At 44.5% G+C, this 26,800-nt stretch overlaps 2 protein-coding genes across 2 annotated transcripts in view; one reads left to right on the top strand and one right to left on the bottom strand.

The window, feature by feature from the left end:
- The window catches only part of hspa4a (heat shock protein 4a), a 39,383-nt gene extending 32,207 nt beyond the window's left edge, over positions 1–7,176 (top strand). The window contains exons 15-19 of the mRNA XM_078411327.1: positions 1,417–1,542; positions 1,770–1,877; positions 3,114–3,233; positions 4,067–4,228; positions 4,870–7,176. Of these exons, the coding sequence (XP_078267453.1) occupies positions 1,417–1,542; positions 1,770–1,877; positions 3,114–3,233; positions 4,067–4,228; positions 4,870–5,076 (723 nt within the window). The 3' untranslated portion in view covers positions 5,077–7,176. The remainder of the gene's footprint in view (positions 1–1,416; positions 1,543–1,769; positions 1,878–3,113; positions 3,234–4,066; positions 4,229–4,869) is intronic.
- A 3,833-nt stretch (positions 7,177–11,009) lies between these two features.
- Positions 11,010–23,548, bottom strand: ccng1 (cyclin G1). The gene is made up of 6 exons (XM_078411043.1): positions 23,275–23,548; positions 18,149–18,402; positions 15,577–15,655; positions 15,091–15,189; positions 13,566–13,764; positions 11,010–12,226 (listed from the first exon to the last, which is right to left on the bottom strand). Exons 1-6 carry the CDS (start codon positions 23,545–23,547, stop codon positions 12,219–12,221), a joined length of 912 nt encoding a protein of 303 aa, XP_078267169.1. The 5' UTR covers position 23,548; the 3' UTR covers positions 11,010–12,218.
- Positions 23,549–26,800: the final 3,252 nt, after the last annotated feature.

Genomic DNA, 26,800 nt, shown 5'->3' with positions numbered 1-26,800 from the left:
CAGATTACAGACAATCTCAGTTAGTTGATACATTTTTCTTGACTATTATTTTGCCTGAGTGAAATGGTTTTCTATTCACTAAAGGAGCCATTATTCTGATTGTTTTGTGTTCTACCCACCTGTAATAAGTGCCAATGTTCCATTCTGCTTTCCACGCACTTTTACATTTTGCATAATTCATTTATTCTTTCTGTCAAATTGCAAAGCTGCACATTTTCCCAACTTGTACTTCATTTGCATAAATGAGACTTCATGCCAACTTTTGTTCAGTTGTGCTTTCAATTCATTTTATTGGACAGTCAAACCAGTTCCTAATCCATCTTGTATAGACTACTACTGGTTTCCATATTTGTTCTGTTGATCTATTCATAGTCATAGAGCCACACTCATCCATGCCAACCAAAATGTCTGTCTATTTGGGCCACACCCCCCTGAACCTTTCGTATCCATGTGCCTGTCCAAGTGTTGTCTTGACCACCACCACCTCCTGTTGTAATCTTCAACCTTCTTCACTGTCCACGAAACCATAAATTTTGATATAATCTGAAAACTTGCTAGTTATGCTACCTACATTCTCATCCACATTGTCAATATATGAAACGAACAACACGGGACCCAGTACTGGTTCCTGTGGCACACAAGTGGTCACAACTTCCAATCTGAAAAGCAATCCAGATTTTGTTTCACCTTGAAGAACTTCAGCTGCAGCGCCGGAGACTCAGGTTCGATCGTGATTACGGGCGCCGTCTGTACGGAGTTTGTACGTTCTCCCCGTGACCTGCGTGGGTTTTCTCCGAGATCTTCGGTTTCCTCCCACACTCCAAAGACGTACAGGTTTGTAGGTTAATTGGCTGAGTAAAATGTTTTTAAAAATTAAATGGTCCCTAGTGTGTGTAGGATAGTGTTAATGTGCGGGGATCGCTGGGCGGCGCGGACTCGCTGGGCCGAAGGGCCTGTTTCCGCGCTGTATCTCTAAATCTAAAAAATCTATTTAAAAAAAAAGACCCTCTGAAAATACTTCAAAAACATCTTTGCAAATTCTATTTACTTTAGACTGAAGAGATACAGCGTGGAAACAGTCTCTTCGGCCCACCCAGTTCACGCCAACCAGCGATCGCCCCGTACACTAGCACTATCCCACACACTCGGGACAACTGACAATTTTACCAAAGCCAATTGACCCACAAACCCACACGTCTTTGGAGGTGGGAGGAAACCGGTGCACCCGGAGAAAACCCACGCTGGCATGGGGAGAACGTACAGACTCCATACAGACAGCAGCCGTAGTCAGGATCAAACCCGGGTTTCTGGCGCTGTGAGGCAGCGACTCTACCGCTGTGCCACTGTGCCGCCATTTTTAATTTATTGTCAGCAGCTTTGAAATATTGACATTGGTTTTTTTTTGCTTCCATTTAGGGGAAAATGATTATGCAGGATAAACTTGAGAAGGAGAGAAATGATGCAAAGAATGCTTTGGAAGAATATGTGTATGAAAGTAGAGAGAAGCTAGGTGGAATCTATGAAAAGTTTGTCAATAAAGATGTAAGTATTTGATTCGGTGCACATTGAATGTTACACTTTTCAAGATCTCTCTTCAAAGAAATAAGACGTCAAAGACACAAACGGAAATAGACATTTACCAATTACAGTATAAAATATCTAATTTACATCATCTGAAAGTGTTAAAGTTGATGCATGGAATAAGAAGTAAAATGGTCATTTTTATGCTCGTAATTCAGATCAATATAGAATTTTCACTTCACTCTTAGGAACAAAGCAAGTTAAGCCTTCTACTGGAAGACACAGAAAACTGGTTGTATGAAGAAGGGGAGGACCAGGGAAAGCAAGTGTACATAGATAAATTGACTGAATTAAAGGTAAATATGTGCAATTTATTGAGACTTCATGTGAGCCACTAGTTTATTTTTAAGTACAGGCGCCCATGTCAATAGACAATAGGTGCAGGAGGAGGCCATTTGGCCCTTCGAGCCAGCACCGCCATTCAATGTGATCATGGCTGATCATTCTCAATCAGTACCCCGTTCCTGCTTTCTCCCCATACCCCCTGACTCCGCTATCCTTAAGAGCTCTATCTAGCTCTCTCTTGAATGTATTCAGAGAATTGGCCTCCACTGCCCTCTGAGGCAGAGAATTCCACAGATTCACAACTCTCTGACTAAAAAGGTTTTTCCTCATCTCTGTTCTAAATGGCCTACCCCTTATTCTTAAACTGTGGCCCCTGGTTCTGGACTCCCAACATTAGGAACATGTTTCCTGCCTCTAACGTGTCCAACCCCTTAATTATCTTATACGTTTCGATAAGATCTCTCATCCTTCTATATTCCCGTGTATACAAGCCTAGTCACTCCAGTCTTTCTCCTATGTGGGACCTTGTCGAAGGCTTTCTGAAGGTCGAGGTACACCACATCCACCGGCTCTCCCCTGTCAATTTTCCTAGTTGCATCCTCAAAAAATTCCAGTAGATTAGTCAAGCACGATTTCTCCTTCGTAAATCCATGCTGACTCGGAACGATCCTGTTACTGCTATCCAAATGCTCCGCAATTTCGTCTTTTATAATTGACTCCAGCATCTTCCCCACCACTGATGTCAGACTAACTGGTCTATAATTTCCGTTTTCTCTCTCCCTCCTTTCTATTTATTATATCTGATTCTACTTGTTTTTGAAATAACGCGCTTGTTCCTTTGATACCAACGCTTGATTTACACGCTGGGTATTTTTGGAAAAGTTTACTACTGACAGCATAGTCCCGTATATATTTAATTTGTGCTTTTTTTGAATTGCACTCCGCTTTTCAAGCACGTAACCTCCGTGTGAAATGCGAGGTGCCTGTAATTATATCTCTGACATGCAGCGAGACTTACCATTACTGACGTTGGAACTTTTACATTTTTCGATGGGTTGGCGTATATTTCTGTGATTTTTTATTTTTTTACCTATGTTTAATGCTGGCTGATGATCCATATCGCTGAGGTGCGTCTGGAAGCTCTAGACCCACGAGATTGAATTGTTTTCCTTTTTGTTTTTGCGAATCGTGGAGGTTTCATAGAACTTGAATAAGCAATCACGTTTGTAATGCCTTTCACTTTCTAGAAACTTGGCCAGCCAATTCGGGATCGCAATCAGGAGTTTGAGGAGTGTCCCAGGGCCTTTGAGGAGATGGGAAGACAAGTGCAGCAGTACATGAAGATTATAAGCTCTTACAGAAACAAAGTATGTAAACGATATATATGTATCATCAATGAGTATGTGTGATAAATGCCATGGGTATACAGCACATAAGCAGGCCCTTCAGCCCAACTTGTCCATGCCGCATTTACTGGCGTTTGGCCCAGAGGGTGGCACGGCTGGTAGAGCTGCTGCCTCACAGCGCAAAGACCCAGCTTCAATCCTGACTTCGGCTGCTATCTAGGTGGAGTTTGCACATTCTTCCCGTGACGGTGTGGGTTTCCTCCCACATCCCAAAGACGTGCAGATTAATTGACCTCTGTAAATTGCCGGCAGTGTGTAAGGAGTGGATGAGAAACTGGAACTACGATAGTGATGTTTACGAGACTTTTAGATGGGCACACCACGGACTCGGAGGGTTAGTTTGACTTGACATCATGTTCGGCATAGATACTGTGGGACAAAGGGCCTGTTCCTGTACAGTATTGTTCCATAATACCAGAGGCCAAGAGTGACAAACTAGCATTGCAGAAATACGAGAGCTAGAAACATAGAAAAATAGGTGCAGGAGTCGGCCCTTCGAGCCAGCACCGCCGTTCAATATGATCATGGCTGATCATCTCAAATCAGTACCTCGTTCCTGCTTTTTCCCTATATCCCTTGATTCCTTTAGCCCTAAGAGCTAAAACTAACTCTCTTGAAAACATCCAGTGAACTAGAACTGATTTTTAGCTACAGATTCAGACCCTGACCTGTGCTATAAAAGGGGGCAGAACCACAAGTAAAATTTATCTATCTTTGCAATAAATGGCTGGTTTGGAAGAGCTTGCTTGTGTTTTGAAACTTCTGATTAATGTAATTTGCTTGTTCTCCGCAAGGATGAACTGTACGATCACTTGGATCTAACGGAGATGGAGAAAGTGGGCAGGTATGTCCAAGAAGCAATGGAATGGATGAACAGCAAGATGAATTTGCAGAGTAAACAGTCTCTCACACAAGACCCACTTGTCAAATGTGCAGACATTCGAGCCAAAGTTAAGGTAATTCCAGATTTTACTGAATTTACCATGGGGATGACTGTCAACTCTGCAATTAAAACCTTCTGAATATTGACTTACTGCATTTGAATGATCATTGCTTCGAACTAAGCCTCAGGGCCAAGGATGAAATTCAGCCCTGCAGCTGAGAAGGGGGGGGGGGGCATCGAGAGGAAAAAGGGGGGCCCGGTGAACGGGGGGGCACCGAGAACAAAGGGGGCCGGTGTGGGGGGCACCGAGAACAAAGGGGGACCTGGTGGGGGGCACCAAGAGCAAAGGGGGGCCTGGTGGGGGGCACCAAGAGCAAAGGGGGGCCTGGTGTGGGGGGCACTGAGAAGTGTGGGGGGGGGGCTGATGTGTTGGGGGGACGGACAGACAGAGAACAATGCGTGGGATGAAGACGGGTTAGTACTTTTTGTGACTTTGTGGCGACTTTGTGACTTTGTGGCGACTTTTGTGTATTTTGTATGCAAAAACAATTACACTGCGCATAGCTAGGTACACGTGACAATAAAGTGTCATTATTTCAGGCTGGAGGAGCTGATGATCTTGTTGGTTTTGATAAGTTATTATATAATTATTTTTGTGTTTTTAAAATATTGCTAGCACTTTTTTTTTTAAATGGCTTCCTCTTTGCTTTGCAGGACTTGGTGAACCTCTGCAATCCGATCGTTAACAAGCCAAAGCCTAAAGTCGAACCTCCCAAGGAAGAGAAAGAGGCGGAGCAGAATGGACCAGTGAACAGAGAAGAAAACGCCAGCTCGGAGGGCCCCACGCCCACCAATGCCGAGACCGCTCAGAAAAACACGCAGCATCACCAACAAAACCTACCAGAGATGGACATTGAGTAAAACGTGCAGTAGTCACACACACACACACATACACACACACGCAAACTGTTAGTAAAGTTTCAAGTCATGGGTCCTGCAGGACAACACTTCTCTTCCCCCCCCCTCCCTCTCCTGACCCCCCTAATGGTGAATGGAATAACCTGAAACTGAAAACCTTGAATAACCGTCAAATTTTAAGTGTTTTGGTTTTTTTACCCCTTCCCACCTTTGCAATGGAACAGGAAATAATTAGTGCAGCTGGGGCTTGACTTCAATGTTTTTTTTTGTTATGAAAACTAGTTCTGATTTTTTGCTTGTGGCTTTCACAGAAAAATTTGTTTGGCCCTCCTTGCCACCACCCCTTACTGCGAATGCTGCAGGAGTCTGTAATGGATTTTCCCAGCAACCCCTCCGTTACTGAATAGTGCTGGATTGCAGTATCCACCCAGAGTTCAGTAAGCCACACAAATGTGCTTCAGTGTTGTTCCTTTTTCCTGCTTTGTGGGTCTCTAGGGTTAGTCATTGACAACTGAGAAACAAAGCCTGCCTTTCTTTCTAAAAACAAAAGTTCCGATCTTTTAACAATTCCATGTTCTACTTTTTCTTTCGATTGCTATTCTCAATTTCCGCCTAGGCGCATGCTCCTTTGCAGAAGTCCAATATTGAAGTCACACTTAATATAATTTGGCTTGTTCTCTGCTCAGTTTTTCTGGGGGAAAAAATCTGTATGTGACAATCGGTTATTTTGCCTTTTTCTCATTCTGACTTTGAAATAATGAGAGAGAGAGAGTGCCACTGGCGCATGGGAAGTACCAGTCATTGCTGCTGAACAACCCGTATCCTCTCAATTACGCCTCTTCCGCTCCTGGTTTCTTCCGTCAGCTATTTGTAATTTCCATATTATATTTGAATATTCTCGCGGTGGTACAGGTGAGAAATTGGAGTTTTTGGTGTTGCAGACAGAAATAAACGCAATCATTCAGTGCAGTGCACTACTGACTTCACGTTGAGGCGTTGAACTATTACAATAGGTGGTATGCAAGTAAACACTACAATCGGCTTCATCGTAGCAATTTGAGAGCAAATGCCTGCATTTTATTCATTTGATCTGCAACCTGGTGGGTTTTTGAAATGTCAATTCCTGGCAAGCAAATCGTGCAACAATTTTTTTTTGTCACACAAGGGGATAATGGATTTGTTTTCTCTGGAGAGGTAGATAATTCTTAGTCATTGACAACTTCAAAGAGCACTTGGCAATTGTTAGTCATCTTTGTGTACGGGGAAAATATTAGCAGTTCTCCTGTGTGCTTAGTTTTGGAAAATAAGATGGCTTGCTGACCAATTATTTGTTTTCCCCTCAAACTATTGCAGCTAGTTGGTTTAAAATATAAAAATTTGAACTCTTCGTGTTAATTATTTTGTAGGAGCTAACAAAATGGTTGCTCTCAAGAACAGTAGCAATTAAATTGACAAGTCCCCAGAATACAATGTTTTCCCCCAGCCCAATCCCCTACTTGTTGCATCTTGTGCAGCTGTATATAATTGAAGGTGGCACTGAATTAAAAGTAAATCAGTTAGTGTTATTCCATCTGTTTTTCCTGTGAACTGACGGTTGGTGTTTGCTATAAGCCTCATTGAACATTGTCCGTTTTCATAGAGTTGGAACTGGATATGACTAATTTTACATGGAAGGGAACTGCTGTGGTGGAGGAAGGAATGTAAGGAGAGTTTGTGCTGTGCAGAGTGAACAGAAGATGCCAGCCTTTTGAACATGCCCCTTTCTCCAATACACTACTTGCATTTCATCCTGCAACAGGCTTATATGTAACACGTGTTACTTTAATAACTCTCCTGTAAAGTACTTAAAAGACCATTTGCAATCTCCCAGTTTGCTAAGAAATTAGTCAATTCTGTCCAGTTTCTGGTTCTTGTTGCTTAATTATTACATCCTGATATTACAGGTGGTAATTCATTGTCATCTGAATGTACGATCAAGGACTAAGCCTTGCGACCCTGTCAGCTGACATACCATGGTACATGGCTTGAGAGTTGCTATTTCCACTGTATATTTATACTCACTATTTCACTGGAGTGTGAAATGCAATAAAACGTTGAATGAAAGTTGTTCTTTTTTAAACCAAAAGTTGATGATTTACCATAGTCTGGAGCTAGTTTTAGATGGGGTAATGAGGAGCATTAGCTAAGGCATTTCTTTTTTCCACTTGTGTTCTTTATCTCTTGATTGGCCTCCGTTGCAAGACGTAGTACCTTCAATCTTGTTGAAATGGCACTTGGGTCAATATTGGTCTTTTTGTTTTGGACCTTTGTATATTGGAGGTACCTGTCGACACCAAAGGGCAAATGTTGTTGCTCTTGTTCCTAACACATTCTAAAGACATGCAGGTTTGTATGTTCATTGGCTGTTGTAAATTGTCCCTAGTGTAGAACCGAAGTAGTTGTCAGGCAATCACTGGTTGGCAGACTTAGTTGGCCAAATTCCACAAACCAAGCCTGGATCACTATTCGAGCTCTACCTAGTCCAGAAATCCAGCACAACAGCTAAAAACATTGCACTCTCTGAACAAATTAAAAATGATTTCCCAAATATACATCCATTCTTCAGCCACCCATTTGAAATAACTGGCCAAAATAAAATACTATTAAAAATTTATGTTTATTCAATAAACAGATCAAACCAGACCAGAATTTAAATTCTGAAGTGAATACTTGGTATACAAGCTAAAATGAGCATGGTTATGAAGTATAAGCATTATTCTTAAAACCAACATCTGTATTTTAGTTTATACAGCACCAAAAGATCCAAAGTATTCATCTCCTTGAATAAAGGCCCTGTAATTATCATTGTAAAATTGTACCCGTATTGAAACAAAACCTTTATTTACAGATTAATCCTTAAGTTAAAATATTTTAGAACAATTCAGTTTGTAATTTGTTTCCCCTTTTAAGTTGAAACCAAAAATTGTACATTGCACTGATTAATTCATTGGTTAAAATAAGCATGTTCAATTTATATTAAAAACATAAGACAGCAGGTTATCAATGAGATACAACAAGTTAATGACAAAAACAAATACATTTTCCCTGCACAATCCTAGATAACATAACATTTTATATACTTCAGGATTTCCACCCAGTTTGATCTTTTAATTTTCTCTTATACATTTGTTTAGTGCAGTCAAAACGATGTGGAAAAATTGAAAAGCATTTCCTTAAAATTAGTTTCACATCAATAATGTTATCATCTTAAACATTCTGAATCACAGTGTTAAAGGTTCCCAGTTTTTCCAACTGCAAAAGCCTTTTCAAAAGTTTAACTACTTGTATACCTATATCGAAATACATTATTGGCAAGGATGGATGGCAGCAGCAAAAACAGCTGGACTCCAACTGCACTGGCCTTAACCATGGATACTATCCAAGGCCAAAGTCAGCATGAGGTTATGCAAAACAACAGAATAAAAACAAATCTGATAGACACCCTCTCCAATATATAGGCACAAACTGCTGAAGTAACCCAGTGGGTCAGGCAGCATCTCTGGAGAAAAATAATAGGTTATGTTTCAGGCCAGGACTCAGGTGGAGCAAGAGGGGAGGGGAGTGTTAGCCATCTACTGTTGGCTTATAGGTGCAGCAAATGTGACCGACTATCAGTTGTTCTTCATCTACCCAGCACAGCCTATCCTCATGGACCAATCTTAGGCTGTCCAAGAGGCAAACAAGCAGCAGAAACAAAAGGTGAGGCAGTTCTCAGTTCTGCAGATATTAAGGCGGTCCAAAATTCTGCCATTTGGGCGATGTCACGGTAGAGCTGCTGCCTTACAGCGCTTAGAGCCAGAGACCTAGGTTCAATTCTGGCTATGGGTGCTGTCTACAGAGTTTGTGGGTTTTATCCAAGAACTTCGCTTTCCACCCACATTCCAAAGACAGGTTTGTAGGTTAATTGGCTTGGTATGAATGTACAAATTGTCCAAAGTGTCAGATAGTGTTAATGTTCAGGGATCACTGGTCGGCGCGGACTCGGTGGGCCGAAGGACCTGTTTCCACGCTGTATCTCTAAAACCAAACTAAAATGGTCCCACAGTAACTCCCACCTCTTTGCCTGGAAGTATATTCTGCTGGGCACATGCACACCATCACCTAGGAATCTCAGATCTTGTATTTCAAGTATGAAACTGCAAATTTATTCCATCTCCGATTACAGTTGAAACTTTCTTGGTTGCCAATAGCCCACAAGTTTGAATCATCGAGAATCAAAATGCAATGTTGATTATAGTCAGTGGCAAAAAAAATAGCCTGGGCTTGTAGAGCAAACTGAACTCTTATATATTTTGCATCTTTAATACAAGGTGTGTCAAGACCACTTCAGATTGAACCTTGATGCGGAAAATATGGACCATATATCAAAGTTGAAAGCCTTCAGCAAATGCAAAAGGCACAGCACTCTCCTAAAGTATTTTAAGTGTTAATAAAAAGTAAACGATACTGGTGTTTTTTTTAATAAAGAGATGCAGAGTGGAAACAGGTTCTTAAGTCCACACCAAGAAGTGACAACTAGTTCACACTAGTGTGGCTGGAATGTAGGGAATGGTTTCCAACACGTTTTTGTTTTTTGAAAGAGATTCAGCGTGGAAACAGGCCCTTCGGCCCAGAGTCCACTACGACCAACTATTACCCCGCACACAATAGTTTGAATCTGCACGTGTAGGGACAATTGTCAGAAGCCTACAAACCTGCAGGCCTTTGGAATGTGGGAGGGCATCTGGAGAAAACAGTTACAGGGAGAATGTACAAACTCCATACGGACAGCACCTGTAGTCAGGATAGACCATCACCTCTGGTATGGTGAGGCAGAAACTCTACCGCTATGCCACTATACCACCCTGTGCTGCATGAAACATTCCGCTTTTTTAAAAAAATGCATGCCTACAAGGTTAATTTTCTTGCAGAATTTCTTTATGGCTTAGGTACATGGTCCAACATACTAAACATAAAAAGTCTACTAGCAACCGTGACCGCGGCAATTTCTCCTCAAAATATCTTTAGGAATTGCAGACATAGTGGCGCCTGTTGTCAAAAACCCCAGTCCCCAGCAGTCTCATACAGCATGAAGCCATGAATTCATAAATTGCAAAACACACCCAATGGCTACTATGCACCAATCAAATGTAAAATGATTGCCAACAATACAAAAAAATACCTATGAAAATAAGGTGCCAAAGATTTTGTGGGAATACAATTCCTACAATTTTATAACTAGAGGTAGTCAGACACACTCAAGTATCCTCAAAATATTGTAAACATCACACCAACAACTTCCTCATTCTTCTTTACAAGGTAATACTGAAGCACTACATTTGAGAAATGTGCAAAACCAAGACTTGTATGTAGATACTAATACTGTTCTAGTGTTTAGTTTCAAATTCTCAATCTAGACCCGCCAACAACTGTGTGAGGCATAGTATACTGAGCCATAGCCAATGTATCTGTTCACACGTACATAGCTGTGACCCCTGTTACACACTATTAAGCCACATGGAAAGTTAGGCGCTTTCTAAATGAAAAATTATGTTCGGTCACTATATGGAGGCTTAATTCTCAAATCCAAACTCTGTGCAAAATGTACATTTAGTAAATCTAACTTCCAAGACAAGAAAATAGGTCAAAATATAGAAACGAGGAACTGCAGATGTTGGTTGACAAAAAAATGCTGGAGTAATTCAGCAGCTCAGGAAGCATCCCTAGAGAACATGGATAGGTAATGTTTTGAGTTGGAACCCTTCAGGCTGATTGGGGTGGGGGAAGGAATAGAGAGCTGGAAGAGAGGCAGGACAATGTGTAGAAGCACCACCCCCCCCTTCCATTTTCTCCCCACACCAGGTATCGATCCCATCTGATGACCAACCATCTCTCCTCGACACACCCCCCCCTCCTAGCTTCACAATCTCACACCTTCTGAACTCATCCCTGGCCTTCGTTCCGACCATCTGCTTGTCAACCCACCCACCTCACTTGTCTACCTTTTACCTGCTGCACATTGTCCTGCCTCTCCCCTTCTCTTCCCCCCCCACCACTAAAATCAGCCTGAAGGGTCTCAACCCAAAACGTCACCTATCCATGTTCTCTCGAGTTGCTGCCCGACTGCATTACTCCAGTACTGTTTGTCCAAAAGAATTGCAAATTGTGAGGCCAGAGGAAGGGATGTAGGGGGAGGGGAGGAATAGGTGCGTGTCTAGCTGTGGCACACGGGAGGGGGAGAAGAAAAGGGAGAAAATAAGTTACCTGTACAAACTTTACCTTCCTTTATCAAACTGAAAAACATACATACACTGTTGGAAATGTCTGCCAAAAAGCTTATTCCAAGTGCAAGTGAACTATTAACATGACAATGATTGAACGAGTGTATAAACACACAGTGAGCCAGCTCATATACCATCTTGATTCTCATAACACACCTTGCAACCTGACTGTTTACTGACTGGGGCAAGACAGGCCTTCGTAAAAACCAAGTCAATCTAAGTCATCTTCAATTGAAAAGTGTCACGCATCTTTCAAAACAAAGATCCTTCATACACTCGAAAATCTATTAACAACAGTCCCTGTAGAATAGGTTTAAATAGGTCTCTTCCTGGCCAATGTACAATATACATCTGCACCTTATTACAATTCTAATATTTTTGTAGATGGGAGGAAGAAAGGAAGTAGTTATGACTGTTTTAGTAGCCTCTGGTCGAATGGAGATTCTCCAGGGGATAAACTACATTGGCACTAGACAAGAATTGGGCCATTTAGATCTACAAAAGAACTATTGAAAGTTAACCGGTGTGTTCAAATTCGATCAAGAGGTTGAATAAATAACAATGGGATACAAAGTCAATATATGCCCAAACCTTACATTCAGTATTCAAACATTAATAATTATTGTGCAAAAATAGTTAGGCATCATATTGGAAAAAGCTTAAGGGTTAATAGTTAAGGGTTAAAAAGCTGCCAGTGTTATTTTCCCCAGAATCACACACCACACAATGTTTCACTTCATGTTGCAGCCCATGAAAGGCAAAGGCACTCGTTTTGAAGATGGAACAAAATCAGTTCACTTGTAGTGTTTTGATGTGACAAAAATCAATCTTTTCGGTGAGCAATCATTAAGTTTCTGCAAGAAAAACAGAAAAAGCAAAATATGTGTTACACTTTTCTTTCAAAAAAAAATAGTTTGAATAGTTTGAATCACTTTGCGATTATTGGCCAACTAGAAAATTCATACATACTGCATGTTAAGCACAAAAACATTCTCCAAATGCAAATGAATGAACACAATGACTATGGATAACAAACAAGTATTTCCTGTTGGATTTAGTTTATTCATAGTACATTATTACAATCCAACAGCTTACTAATACTTGAGGTCAAAGTTTTGAGGAATGCTCTTAGTTTTGAGAGTCACATGAAGGGTCCCGACCCAAAATGTCACCCATTCTTTTCCTCCATAGATGCTGCCCAACCCGCTGAGTTACTCAGCACTTTGTGTCTATCTTCAGTGTAGCCCAACATCTGCAGTTCTTTGCTTCCTACATACGTAGCTTTGATGCCTCCTAGGCAAGAGCGAGTCCAAATTCTATTCTAAAGGCAAGCACAAGTTTGACATTGCACTCCAACGCAGTCTTTGTGATGAAATGTTTAAACGGAGCATATTTCTACACAGATATTAAAATATCTCGTTTGCATCGGAAGACAATAGACAATAGGTGCAGGAGGCCGCCATTCGGCCCTTCGAGCCAGCACCGCCATTCAATGTGATCATGGCTGATCATTCTCAATCAGTACCCCGTTCCTGCCTTCTCCCCATACCCCCTGACTCCTCTATCCTTAAGAGCTCTATCTAGCTCTCTCTTGAATGCATTCAGAGAATTGGCCTCCACTGCCTTCTGAGGCAGAGAATTCCACAAATTCACAACTCTGACTGAAAAAGTTTTTCATCATCTCAGTTCTAAATGGCCTGCCCCTTATTCTTAAACTGTGGTCCCTTGTTCTGAACTCCCCCAACATTGGGAACATGTTTCCTGCCTCTAACGTGTCCAACCCCTTAATAATCTTATACGTTTCGATAAGATCTCCTCTCATCCTTCTAAATTCCAGTGTATGCAAGCCTAGTCGCTCCAGTCTTTCAACATATGACAGTCCTGCCATTCCGGGAATTAACCTGGTAAACCTACGCTGCACGCCCTCAATAGCAAGAATATCCTTCCTCAAATTTGGAGACCAAAACTGCACACAGCACTCCAGGTGCGGTCTCACTAGGGCCCTGTACAACTGCAGAAGGACCTCTTTGCTCCTATACTCAACTCCTCTTGTTATGAAGGTCAACATTCCATTGGCTTTCTTCACTGCCTGCTCTACCTGCATGCTTCTTTTCAGTGACGTTCTCCAGAGATGCTACCTGTCCTGCTGAGTTACTCCAGCACTTTGTGTCTCATCTTCACAGCAGGTCCTACCTGGTTCAGTGCAGGCTGCAGCTTCAGGGATCGTCGGGAGGGGAGTGATGCGATGGCAACTCTTAAGTTGCCTAGACGTGCGCCTTGATACGATCCACATCAGTCTTTTGTGACTTGGTCTGGAGCACGCGGATGAGGAATACTCCGCTAAACACTTTGCAACAGGTTCCTTCCAGTAGAATAAATCATGATCACTTATCTGTGGCCAAAAATAAAATGGTTAAACTTCAATTTTTTTCCAATGTAAAAGATAAATAGGATCGGTGTGTTTATTTTCAAGAACAACTTTCCATCAATGCAGATCAAGATACGACAAAATAAACTACACTGCAATTCATATTTATTAGCTCCCCCACCCCACAAATCTAAAATACTTTAAAACCTCACACATACACACACACACCATTTTGGGCACCATGTCTGAGGAAGGATGTGCTGGCTCTGGAGAGGGTCCAGGAGGTTTACAATTTATTAATCCCAGGAATGAGTAGGTTCACCTATGATGAGCGTTTGTCAGCACTGGGCCTGTACTCGCTGGAGTTTAGAAGAATGAAGGGGGACCTCACTGAAATGTACAGAACAGTGAAAGGCTTGGATAGAGTGGATGTGGAGAGGATGTTTCCACTAGTGGGAGAGTGTCTAATTCTGAGGCTACGACCTCTAGTCCTGAAGGATGTGCCTTTTTTTAAATTTATTTTTTAAACAATAGGTGCAGGAGGAGGCCATTCAGCCCTTCGAGCCAGCACCGCCATTCAATTTGATCATGGCTGATCATTCTCAATCAGTACCCCGTTCCTGCCTTCTCCCCATACCCCCTGACTCCACTATCCTTAAGAGCTCTATCCAGCTCTCTCTTGAATGCATTCAGAGAATTGGCCTCCACTGCCTTCTGAGGCAGAGAATTCCACAGATTCACAACTCTCTGACTGAAAAGGTTTTTCCTCATCTCCGTTCTAAATGGCCTACCCCTTATTCTTAAACTGTGGCCCCTTGTTCTGGACTCCCCCAACATTGGGAACATGTTTCCTGCCTCTAACGTGTCCAACCCCTTAATAATCTTAGTAAGCCAGGATTGAATGCCAGAGTAGACTTGATGGGCCAAATGGCCTAATTCTGCTCCTCTAACTTGTGAACATGACACCCGCCATAATTTTCTCACACTTCTTCAATCTGTACTCATTGGTTCACGCCAATCTATAACAGGTATTTTAGATTTAACTACAGGGTTAACCTCACACCTGGTGTCATCAGGCAAGGGCAGCCATACACCTGCCTGGTGTCATCAGGCAAGGGCAGCCATACACCTGCCTGGTGTCATCAGGCAAGGGCAGCCATACACCTGCCTGGTGTCATCAGGCAAGGGCAGCCATACACCTGCCTGGTGTCATCAGGCAAGGGCAGCCATACACCTGCCTGGTGTCATCAGGCAAGGGCAGCCATACACCTGCCTGGTGTCATCAGGCAAGGGCAGCCATACACCTGCCTGGTGTCATCAGGCAAGGGCAGCCATACACCTGCCACTCACTTTGGAATGTAGCTGCAGAGTCTCCACTGTCTCCTTTACTTCAATCAACCCTTGTGTTTGGACCTCCAGCGCCAGGATCGACAGAGCCAAGACAGACCCCTGAAAAAGACAAGGTAGATTCAGTTTAGTTTAGAGATACAGCGCAGAAACAGGCCCTTCGGACCCTACGAGACTTCGCCAACCAGCGATCCCCACACACTAACACTATCCGACACACACTAGGGACGATTTACATTTATACCAAGCCAATTAACCTGCAAACCTGTACTTCTTTGGAGTGCGGGAGGAAACCAAAGATATTGGGGAAAACCCACACACAGGTCACGGGGAGAACGTGCAAACTCCGTACGGACAGCGCCCGTAGTCGGGATCGAACGAGGGTCTCTGGCGCTGCGAGGCAGCAACTCTACCGCTGCACCACCTATCACTTTGAAAATTAAGTCATTCATTTTACTTCAAATTTCTTTCACTCGTGTCCAAACTTACTTTTGTCTTGGAGAAGATAAAGCGACAACTACAAGCTCTGAGTTGGGACTCGAGCCGCTCAAGATTCAGCATCTCCTTCCTAAATAAAAGAGGACACGATTGTCAGGTCACTCTGTAATGCGGATGAAAAATTAGAACAGAGAAAGAACAGTACAATAAACTAAACTAAACCATGTGTGGGAAAGGAACTACAGATGCTGGCTTACACTGAAGATTGACACAAAATGCTGGAGTAACTCAGCGGGACAGGCAGCATCTCTGGATCGAAGGTATGGGTGACATTTCGGGTCGAGACCCTTCTTCAGACATACAATGCCTGTATTAAGTCAGTTCTGTATTTGCGGATATTTACCACAAAAGTAGCAGACTGTTTACAACACAAAATGCTGGAGTAACTCAGTGGGTCAGGCAGCACCTGTGGAGAACATGGATAGGTGACGTTTCACAGAGTGCTGGAGTAACTCAGCGGGTCAGGCAGCATCTGTGGAGAACATGGATAGGTGACGTTTCTGGTCAGGATCTTCGTTTGGACTGTTCCGGAGGGTCTGCTGTAGGTCTATGTTCTGACCCAGACCCTTATCCAGACGCTGCCTGACATCGCAAAGATCCACCAAGACCCCAGTATCTGCAGTTCCTTGCATCATAGAAACATAGAAAATAGGTGCAGGAGTAGGCCATTCGGCCCTTCGAGCCTGCACCGCCATTCAATATGATCATGGCTGATCATCCAACTCAGTATCCTGTACCTGCCTTCTCTCTGTACCCCCTGATCCCTTTAGCCACAAGGGCCACATCTAACTCCCTCTTAAATATAGCCAATGAACTGGCCTCAACTACCTTCTGTGGCAGAGAATTCCACAAATTCACCACTCTCTGTGTGAAAAAACAAGAGTGTCTTCAAGCAACAAACCACCACTGAGCCGACTGAACCAGCACTGATCAGTCTGAAGAAGGGTCTCGACCAGAAACGTCACCCATTCCTTCTCTCCAGAGACGCTGCCTGTCCCGCTGAGTTAGTCCAGCATTTTGTGTCTACTGATATAGCAAGAATGGTGTGCCAAAGCAAGCTGAAGATAATGTAGAAGTGAGGAATTGCAGATGCTGGTTTACGGAGGAAAGACAAAATGCTGGAGTAACTCAGCGGGTCAGGCAGCATCTCTGGAGAACATGGACAAGACTGATGAAGGGTCCCGACCCAAAATGTCACCCATCCTTTTTTCTCCAGAGATACTGCCTGACCCGCTCACTTTCTCCAACACTTGCGTCTATCTTTGGTATGAATCAGCATCTGCAGATCTTGGATTCTACCTTGGAACGGTGACTTCTCGGGTCAGAACCTTTCTTCAGTCTGAAGAAGGTTCCCAACCAGAAACGTCACCCATCTATGCTCGCCGGAGATAATGTCTGACCCGCTGAGTTTCATAGACAATAGACAATATTGTCAAGGAGGAGGCCATTCAGCCCTTCGAGCCAGCACCACCATTCAATGTGATCATGGCTGATCATTCTCAATCAGTACCCCTTTCCTGCCTTCTCCCCATACCCCCTGACTCCGCTATCCTTAAGAGCTCTATCTAGCTCTCTCTTGAATGCATTCAAAGAATTGGCCTCCACTGCCTTCTGAAGCAGTGAATTCCACAGATTTACAACCCTTTGACTGAAAAGGTTTTTTCTCATCTCCGTTCTAAATGGCCTACCCCTTATTCTTAAACTGTGGCCCCTGGTTCTGGACCCCCCCAACATTGGGAACATGTTTCCTGCCTCTAACATGTCCAACCCCTTAATAATCTTGTATCTTTAAGAATAAGGGGTAGGCCATTTAGAACTGAGATGAGGAAAAACTTTTTCAGTCAGAGTTGTGAATCTGTGGAATTCTCTGCCTCAGAAGGCAGTGGAGGCCAATTCTCTGAATGCATTCAAGAGAGCTGGATAGAGCTCTGAAGGATAGCGGAGTCAGGGGGTATGGGGAGAAGGCAGGAACGGGGTTCTGATTGAGAATGATCAGCCATGATCACATTGAATGGCGGTGCTGGCTCGAAGGGCCAAATGGCCTCCTCCTGCACCTATTGTCTATTGTCTATGTTTTGATAAGATCCCCTCTCATCCTTCTAAACTCATTTAGAGATAGTGTGGAAACAGGCCCTTCGTCTCACCAAGCCTATGACAACCAGCGAAACCGTACACTAGCACTATCCTACACACTAGGGACAGTTTACAGTTCTTACCAAAGCTAAATGAACCTGCAACCCTGTATGTCTTTGGAATGTGGGAGGAAACTGGAGAATATCCACGCCGGTCACGGGGAGAACGTACGGACTCCGTACAGACAGCACCCGCGGTCTCTGGCACTGTAAGACAGCAAATCTACCGCTGCACCAAACTTATTGGTAAGGATGCCAATTTTTACAGGGAGAAGGCAATGAGAATGGGGCCAGGGAAAAATGGATCAGCTATGATCAAATGGCAGAGTAGACTCGATGGGCTGAATGGCCTCATTCTGCTCCTATGTCTTGTGAACGTCCGTGCGGCACCAAGAGTGTCTTGCACTGAAGCTAGTAACCATCAGCCATACCTTTCAGATGTGGAACAGCCCAGGACAAGCTTGTGGAACAAACGCAGAAAGTTCAAGGCAGTTGGACCCTTCAGCCTCCAGTGCAGCTTATCCAGAATAATATCCTCCATCCTCTTCATGTCCGAAACTGTGAATCTGCACTGACTGATTCGGATGAGTTCGCTGACCTGTGGAATAGTGCGTTCCTCTTCAATGGTCTTCACAGCCAGGTACATACAGCAGAGGCCAACGCAACACAAGTGTTTCGGCTGCACCTAGTCGAGAGTGGTTAATTGTCACATGTACAGACAACAGAACAATTCAATTCTTACAGGTATCCCAAAATGCTGGTGGAGTAACTCAGCAGGTCAAGCAGCATCTCAGGAGAGAAGGAATGGGTGACGTTTCGGGTCGAGACAACATCCTCAAAGGAAGGGCCTCGACCCAAACTGCAGTTTAATGTAGATAAGTGTGAGGTTATTCACTTTGGAAGTAAGAATAGAAAGGCAGATTATTATCTGAATGGTGTCAAGTTAGGAAGAGGGGATGTTCAACGAGATCTGGGTGTCCTAGTGCATCAGTCACTGAAAGGAAGCATGTAGGTACAGCAGGCAGTGAAGAAAGCCAATGGAATGTTGGCCTTCGTAACAAGAGGAGTTGAGTATAGGAGCAAAGAGGTCCTTCTACAGTTGTACCGGGCCCTGGTGAGACCGCACCTGGAGTACTGTGTGCAGTTTTGGTCTCCAAGGAAGGATATTCTTGCTATTGAGGGCGTGCAGCGTAGGTTCACTAGGTTAATTCCCGGAATGGCGAGACTGTCGTATGTTGAAAGGCTGGAGCAATTAGGCTTGTATACACTGGAATTTAGAAGGATGAGGGGGGATCTTATTGAAACATATAAGATAATTAGGGGATTGGACACATTAGAGGCAGGAAACATGTTCCCAATGTTGGGGGAGTCCAGAACAAGAGGCCACAGTTTAAGAATAAGGGGTAGGCCATTTAGAACGGAGATGAGGAAAAACCTTTTCAGTCAGAGAGTGGTGAAGGTGTGGAATTCTCTGCCTCAGAAGGCAGTGGAGGCCAGTTCGTTGGATGCTTTCAAGAGAGAGCTGGATAGAGCTCTTAAGGATAGTGGAGTGAGGGGGTATGGGGAGAAGGCAGGAACGGGGTACTGATTGAGAGTGATCAGCCATGATCGCATTGAATGGCGGTGCTGGCTCGAAGGGCTGAATGGCCTACTCCTGCACCTATTGTCTATTGTCACCCATTCCTTCTCTCCTGAGATGCTGCCTGACCCGCTGAGTTACTCCACCAGCATTTTGTGATACCTTCGATTTGTACCAGCATCTGCATTTATTTTCCTACATAATTAAATTATGCCCTGCCTTGTACACATACATAATATACAATTTTCAAAAATTCCACCTCGCATCAAAAATCTTTATTCAATGTTCGAACACAAGGAACTGCAGATGCTGATTTATTTTAAAAATATCAAAGTGCCTAGTTACTCCAGTCCCATTCTCCTGCCTTCTCCCCTAAACCTTTGACACCCTTACTAATCAAGAAGTTATCAATGTCTGCTTTATAAATACCCATTGACTTGGCCTCCAATGAATTCCACAGATTCACCACCCGCTGACTAAAGAAATACCTCATCATCTCCTTTCCAAAGCTATATCATTTTATTCTAAGGCTGTGCCCTCATTTCCTAGACTCTCCCATTACTGGAAGTGTCCTCGCCACATCCACTCCATCTTGGCCTTTCTTGGTACGTTTCAATGAGATCCCCACCCCCCCCCCCACCCCACACTTCATCCTTCCAAACTCCAGCGAGTCCAGGCCCAGTGCCGCCAAACGCTCATCGTGCATTAACCCAATCATTCCTGGGATAATTCTCGTAAACCTCCTCTGGACCCTCTCCAATGCCAGCACATCCTTCCTCAGATATGGGGCCCCACAACTGCCCACAATATTCCAAATTGGCCAAGGGGCCACAGTTTAAGAATAAGGGGTAGGCCATTTAGAACGGAGATGAGGAAAAACCTTTTCAGTCGGAGAGTTGTGAATCTGTGGAATTCTCTGCCTCAGAAGGCAGTGGAGGCCAATTCTCTGAATGCATTCAAGAGAGAGCTAGATAGAGCTCTTGAGGATAGCGGAGTCAGGGGGTATGGGGAGAAGGCAGGAACGGGGTACTGATTGAGAATGATCAGCCATGATCACATTGAATGGTGGTGCTGGCTCAAAGGGCTGAATGGCCTCCTCCTGCACCTATTGTCTATAAATCTGCAATAAGAAATTCATGCTTTGTTCTTCAGTCAACACCAAACTGAAGCAACTCAGCACACAAGGCACGTGTTGTCCCACTATCTTTAAACATTAAACCAATATAACTTTTTGGATTCTGGTCTGCACAAGTCACTCAGACTTGGGTCAGGTTTACTTAAGACTTCAGAGATACAGCGCAGAAACAGTGACTTTGCCCCACTGACCATGATCACCCATACACTAGTTCTATCCTCTGCACCAGGGACAATTTACTGAAGCCAATTAACCTACAAACCTGTACGTCTTTGGAGTGTGGGAAGAAACCAAAGCACCCAGAGAAAACCCACGCAGGTCACTGGGAGAACGTACAAACTCCGTACAGACAGCACCCGTAGTCAGGATCGAACCCGGATCTCTGGCGCTGTGAGGCAGCAACTCTACCGCCGTGCCACCTTGCAACCCCTAAAAGGTGTTGCAGAAAGTCAGGCACTCTTCCGGAAAGGTACATTTTTGCCCAGATGGCATCTGGTTATGTACCCAGATAGAAAAAAAGATAAAGCCGATAGCCTCCTTCAAGCTGGTGGGGCTTCTAGACAATCAAGTGTTCAGATTTCACCGCACAGCCATACCAACGATTTGAAAAGCAAACTCGTTCACTGTTCCCAAGATAAAATGATTCTGACCAGGTCACATTATCTCTCCCATTCCCTGCACTTGGACTACATTACTGGGAGCCTCAATGCCAATAGTGATTAGAATGACATCAATGGATTTACAGTACCAATATAATGTGATTATAAAATCAATTTCAAAACCATGCCCGTACAGGATTTAATACATATTAGTCTAGAAATACAGCATAGAGACAGGTCCTTCAGCCCAGCTAACCATCAATCATCTAGTCACAGCCACAGCCCTTCAGTCAGTGGAGTCCACACCGGTAATTCTACGCTATCCCACTTTCTCACCCACTCTCTACACACGAGGGGCAATTTACAGAAGTCTAATGTTTCAGGTTTTATTCTTAATTGTTTACTGTACGTCGTGTTGTTACTTGTGAGCGGAGCACCAAGGCACATTCCTTGTATGTGTACTTACTTGGCTAGTAAAATGTATTCAATTCAATTAACCTACAAACCCGCACGTCTTTGGAGTGTGGGAGGAAACCGGAGCACCCGGAGAAAGCCCACACTCACGCGGTCACGATGAGAACGTGCAAACTCCACACAGACAGCACCTGAAGTCAGGATTGATCCCAGCTCTCTGGCGCCGTGAGGCACCAGCTCGACCTGCTGCGCCACTGTGCCGCCATTCGTTAAACATCTAACCCCACTCCAATGCCCATAGCTCAGTTCACAGATTATAGTCATCTTAATTTTACTCACGCATTAGTTACTGTTAAAACACAAAGGACTTGTGCTATAACATCAGGATAAACGCTCAATCAAGAAAACCAAAGTAGTATCTAAACTGCCTCTACGCACTAACGCTGGAGGGCAATAACTAACTTCATGTTCAGTAATAAACAATAAACTACATGTTGACAGACAAACAACCTAAATGGTTAACCCAATCCCAATACCACAAGAGAATCTAACTTGCCTTTACACAGTTAAACTATGGGACAACAAAAACTAGATGTGTAGCACAGCGGTAGAGTTGCTGCCTGAAAGCACCAGTTCGATCCTGACCACAGATGCTGTCCGTATGCTGTTTGTACGTTCTCCCCGTGACCTGCGTGGGTTTTCTCCAGTTTCACAAGGAATAAGAGTAGAATTAGGCCATTCGGTCCATCGAGTCTACTCTGCCCTTCAATCAAGGCTGATCTATCTCTCCCCAAACTCCATTCTCCTGCCTTCTCCCCATAACATCTAACACCCGAACTATTCAAGAACCTATCTAGCTCTGCCTTAAAAATATCCACTGACTTAGCCTCTACAGACTTCTGTGGCAATGAATTCCACAACTCCACACATATTTCCTCCCCCACGTGAAAGGCATACAGGTTTGAATGTTAATTGGCTTGGTAAAAATTGTAAATTGTCCCAAGAGTGTGTAGGATAGTGTTAGACAATAGACAATAGGTGCAGGAGGAGGCCATTCGGCCCTTCGAGCCAGCACCGCCATTCAATGTGATCATGGCCGATCATTCTCAATCAGTACCCCGTTCCTGCCTTCTCCCCATACTCCCTGACTCCATTATCCTTAAGAGCTCTATCAAGCTCTCTCTTGAATGCATTGAGAATTGGCCTCCACTGCCTTCCGAGGCAGAGAACTCCACAGATTCACAACTCTCTGACTGAAAAAGATTTTCCTCATCTCAGTTCTAAATGGCCTATCCCTTATTCTTAAACTGTGGCCCCTTGTTCTGGACTCCCCCAACATTGGGAACATGTTTCCTGCCTCTAACATGTCCAACCCCTTAATAATCTTCTACGTTTCGATAAGATCTCCTCTCATCCTTCTAAATTCCAGTGTATACAAGCGTTAGTGTGCAGGGGGTCACTGGTCGGTGAGCCAAAGGGCCTGTTTCTGCGCTGTATCTCTAAACTAAACTAAAACTAAATATCTGTAGGAGAAAAACTGCAGATACTGCTTTAAATCGAAGGTAAGACACAAAATGCTGGAGGAACTCAGCGGGTCAGGCAGCATTTCGGGAGAGAAGGAATGGGTGACCAAAACATCACACATTCCTTCTCTCCCGAGATGCTGCCAGACCCACTGAGTTACTCCAGCACTTTGCGTAAAACTAAATATTATTGGGGCTATCAAGTGGGCACCTCCCTTCACTGGTATTTCGTTGAGTTAGGCCCACGACACCTCGGGAAGGCTCAACAGCTAGTTCCATCGTCCCAGAACAGAAGATGGAGCCTTACCTTCATTAGACCCAGGAATCTGTCAAGTAAAGACACGGCCAAGATAAACGTATCGGTGCTGAAGCCAAAGAACTGGGAGAGGCTCAGGAGATCCTTGACTTCAAGGTCTCTCAGTCGTACAGTCATACGGATCCCCTTATCATGTGCTGATTCAATGGCCTTCAAGCCGCTGATCCTTGGTTGATACTTGGGCTCTTGTTCCAGTTGCACGTTTAGCTGGGTCACCAATGCCACAACTTCATCATGAGCTCCTTCCGGCCCAACTCCAATCATCTTAACTGCAAGGTCAACAGAATAATCACAATGTCACTGATCAGCTTCAAACCGATAGTACCAGCACACAATAGAACCAAGTAGACAAGGAACTGCAGATAGATAATAGGTGCAGGAGGAGGCCATTCGGCCCTTCGAGCCAGCACCGCCATTCAATGTGATCATGGCTGATCATTCTCAATCAGTACCCCGTTCCTGCCTTCTTCCCATACCCCCTGACTCCGCTATCCTTAAGAGCTCTATCTAGCTCTCTCTTGAATGCATTCAGAGAATTGGCCTCCACTGGCTTCTGAGGCAGAGAATTCCACAGATTCACAACTCTCCGACTGAAAAAGTCTTTCCTCATCTCCGTTCTAAATGGCCCACCCCTTATTCTTAAACTGTGGCCCCTTGTTCTGGACTCCCCCAACATTGGGAACATGTTTCCTGCCTCTAACGTGTCCAACTGCCTAATAATCTTATACATTTCGATAAGATCCACTCTCATCCTTCTAAATTCCAGTGCATACAAGCCTAGTCGCTCCAGTCTTTCAACATACGACAGTTCCGCCATTCCGGGAATTAACCTAGTAAACCTACGCTGCACGCCCTCAATAGCAAGAATATCCTTCCTCAAACTTGGAGACTAAAACTGCACACAGTACTCCAGGTGCGGTCTCACTAGGGCCCTGTACAACTGCAGAAGGACCTCTTTGCTCCTATACTCAACTCCTCTTGTTATGGAGGCCAACATTCCATTGGCTTTCTTCACTGCCTGCTGTATTTGCATGCTTCCTTTCAGTGACAGATGCACTAGGACACCCAGATCTCGTTGTACGTCCCCTTTTCCTAACTTGACACCATTCAGATAATACTCTGCCTTCCTATTCTTACCACCAAAGTGGATAACCTCACACTTATCCAGATTAAACTGCATCAGCCATGCATCCACCCACTCACACAACCTGTCCAAGTCATCCTGCAACCTCATAGCATCTTCCTCACAGTTCACACTGCCACCCAGCTTTGTATCATCTGCAAATTTGCTAATGGTACTTTTAATGGTACAGATGCCGCAACCTTGAGCAAAACACACAAAGTGCTGGAGGGATCTGGGCAGGTCAGACAGGGTCTGTGGGGGGGGGGGGGGGGGGGGGGGAGGACAGGTGACATTTTGGGTCAGAATCCTTCTTCAGACAGCAGTACCAATGTGACGTCGATTCAATTTTAAAAAAAACATGAGGTTTAAAGGTCGGTGCATTTTAACTGCACTACAGTTAATATACAATCTCAAACACAACACAGGTCCACCACCGATTTTCAGGGACCTTTGGTTCCAGGGTTTTTCTGGGTTCTCTGTTTTGCCGGAGCAGCAGAGGAGTCCAACGGTACCGGAACGTTCCACCTAGGCCGCCAGGGGGCTGAGACTGGAATGAGTACTGCCCTCAACACCAAGACCTAACTTGTGATGAAGCTCAAAAAGAAAAACAATCTACGATTGTATTAGTGGTTTTAACCATACACATTGCAGGGTGAAAGAATGGGATTCCAAGCCTCCCATGCCTGTATCTACGACACTCATAGGCTGGTGTGCAAGGCCCCATCGGACGGCAAACATCCTTTGCACCACCTCGCCCAGGATTCACAGCAACTGGGACCTCAACGCCTGTCATCTCGTCACCCTTTCTCCCATCATGCAGCGACCCTCTGTGGCTCCGGTTCCAACACACTAGGAGCATGAAGAACCAGCTGGGAACAGACATCGTCACCTCCTCAATTCACCGTCGCACCGAACACCACAGCCACTCCCGGCTCGGACACGCCCCGCAAAGAGTGGGTTACCCTGAAGTGGCACCACACAGGGGTCGGCCGGTTCGACGCCAACGTGCATCGTTGGGGGTTGTGTCCATCAGCAGCCTGCGTGTGTGGAGCAGACTGGCAAACAGCGCAGCACGGCATTGTCGACTGCACTGTCCTCCGCCCCCCCTGGTGGAGGGGTAGACCTCACGGCCCTCGACAACAGCACATTGCACTGGCTACAGCGCCTGGAGGCCGGCACATAACTCCTGCTGCCTCAAACACAAGAAGAAGCTCTAAGACACCATGGAAGGCAGCCACTTGGTCCACAGGAATTTTTGAAAATGTTTTTTTTTAAATTTTGGCACTACAGTGATAGAGTTGTTGCCTTACAGCACCAGAGACCCAGGTTCGATCCCGACTATGAGTGCTGTCTGTAATGGAGTTTTTGCGTTCTCCCCGTGGCCACGTGGGTTTTCTCCAGGTACCCTGGTTTCCACCCACACTCCCCAAAGACGTGCAGGTTTGTGGGTGAATTGGCTTCGGTAAAATTGGATATTGTCCCTAATGTGTGTAGGATAGTGATAGTGTGCAGGGGTGGCGTGGAGTGGGCCGCAAGGCTTGTTTCCGCGCTGCAGCTCTAAAGACTAAAGTCACATCTCCTTTAAAACATTGGCGTACTCACCCTGAACTCACGCCCTCATCTTTCACATTTCCATCCTGGGAGAAAGGTTCTAACTATCTACCCCATCGATGCCTCATTATTTTATATACTTGTATATAATTGTACGTTCTCGCAGTGGCCGCGTGTGTTTTCCCGGGTGCTCCGATTTCCTCCCAAATTCCAAAGACGTACAGGTTAATAGGCTTCTGTAAATTTGAGGAAGGGTATTCTTGCTATTGAGGGCGTGCAGCGTAGGTTTACTAGGTTAATTTCCGGAATGGCGGGACTGTCGTATGTTGAAAGACTGGAGCGACGAGGCTTGTATACGGGGTACTGATTGAGAATGATCAGCCATGATCACATTGAATGGCGGTGCTGGCTCAAAGAGCCGAATGGCCTCCTCCTGCACCTATTGTCTATTGTCCCTACATGTGCGGGATAGAACTAGTGCGTACAAGGTGATCGTTAGTCGGCATGCACTCAGTGGGCCGAAGGGCCCGTTTCCACGCTGAATATCTAAAAAAAAAAAAATTCCTGCGTTCCAGACACGTACAATGGATTTCCCTGCTAAATTATTGACAGGTGCAGGAGTGAAACGATGGCATCTGACCCGTTTCTATAAATGGCCGGGAACACTTGTGGTCATTTACCCACGGAGACATTTCTAGTGGAAAAATGTTCGTCACTCTGCACAGAGTAACGGATAGAAACGCAGGCAGCTATGTGACAATGAGGTATGTGCAGACACCTGTTCAGCAAGTGGCTTGACACAAGCTTTCCCCAAAGAAATTAGTGGCCCGAAAACAAAACTGC

This window comes from Rhinoraja longicauda, chromosome 14, assembly GCF_053455715.1.
Source record: "Rhinoraja longicauda isolate Sanriku21f chromosome 14, sRhiLon1.1, whole genome shotgun sequence".
NCBI lineage: Eukaryota > Metazoa > Chordata > Chondrichthyes > Rajiformes > Arhynchobatidae > Rhinoraja > Rhinoraja longicauda.
The sequence above is the reverse complement of the archived record's forward strand: the minus strand, read 5'-3'. Positions and strand labels throughout refer to the sequence as shown.

What these genes read in the sequence shown, in the direction of transcription:
- ccng1 (XM_078411043.1), bottom strand. Translation starts at nt 23,547, where the DNA reads ATGATTGGAGTTGGGCCGGAAGGAGCTCATGATGAAGTTGTGGCATTG. An exon ending in GATTCCTGGGTCTAATGAAG is followed by an intron (nt 18,403 to 23,274) that starts GTAAGGCTCCAT and finishes ACTCTCGACTAG; the next exon opens with GTGCAGCCGAAACACTTGTG. An exon ending in TTATCTTCTCCAAGACAAAA is followed by an intron (nt 15,190 to 15,576) that starts GTAAGTTTGGAC and finishes TGTCTTTTTCAG; the next exon opens with GGGTCTGTCTTGGCTCTGTC.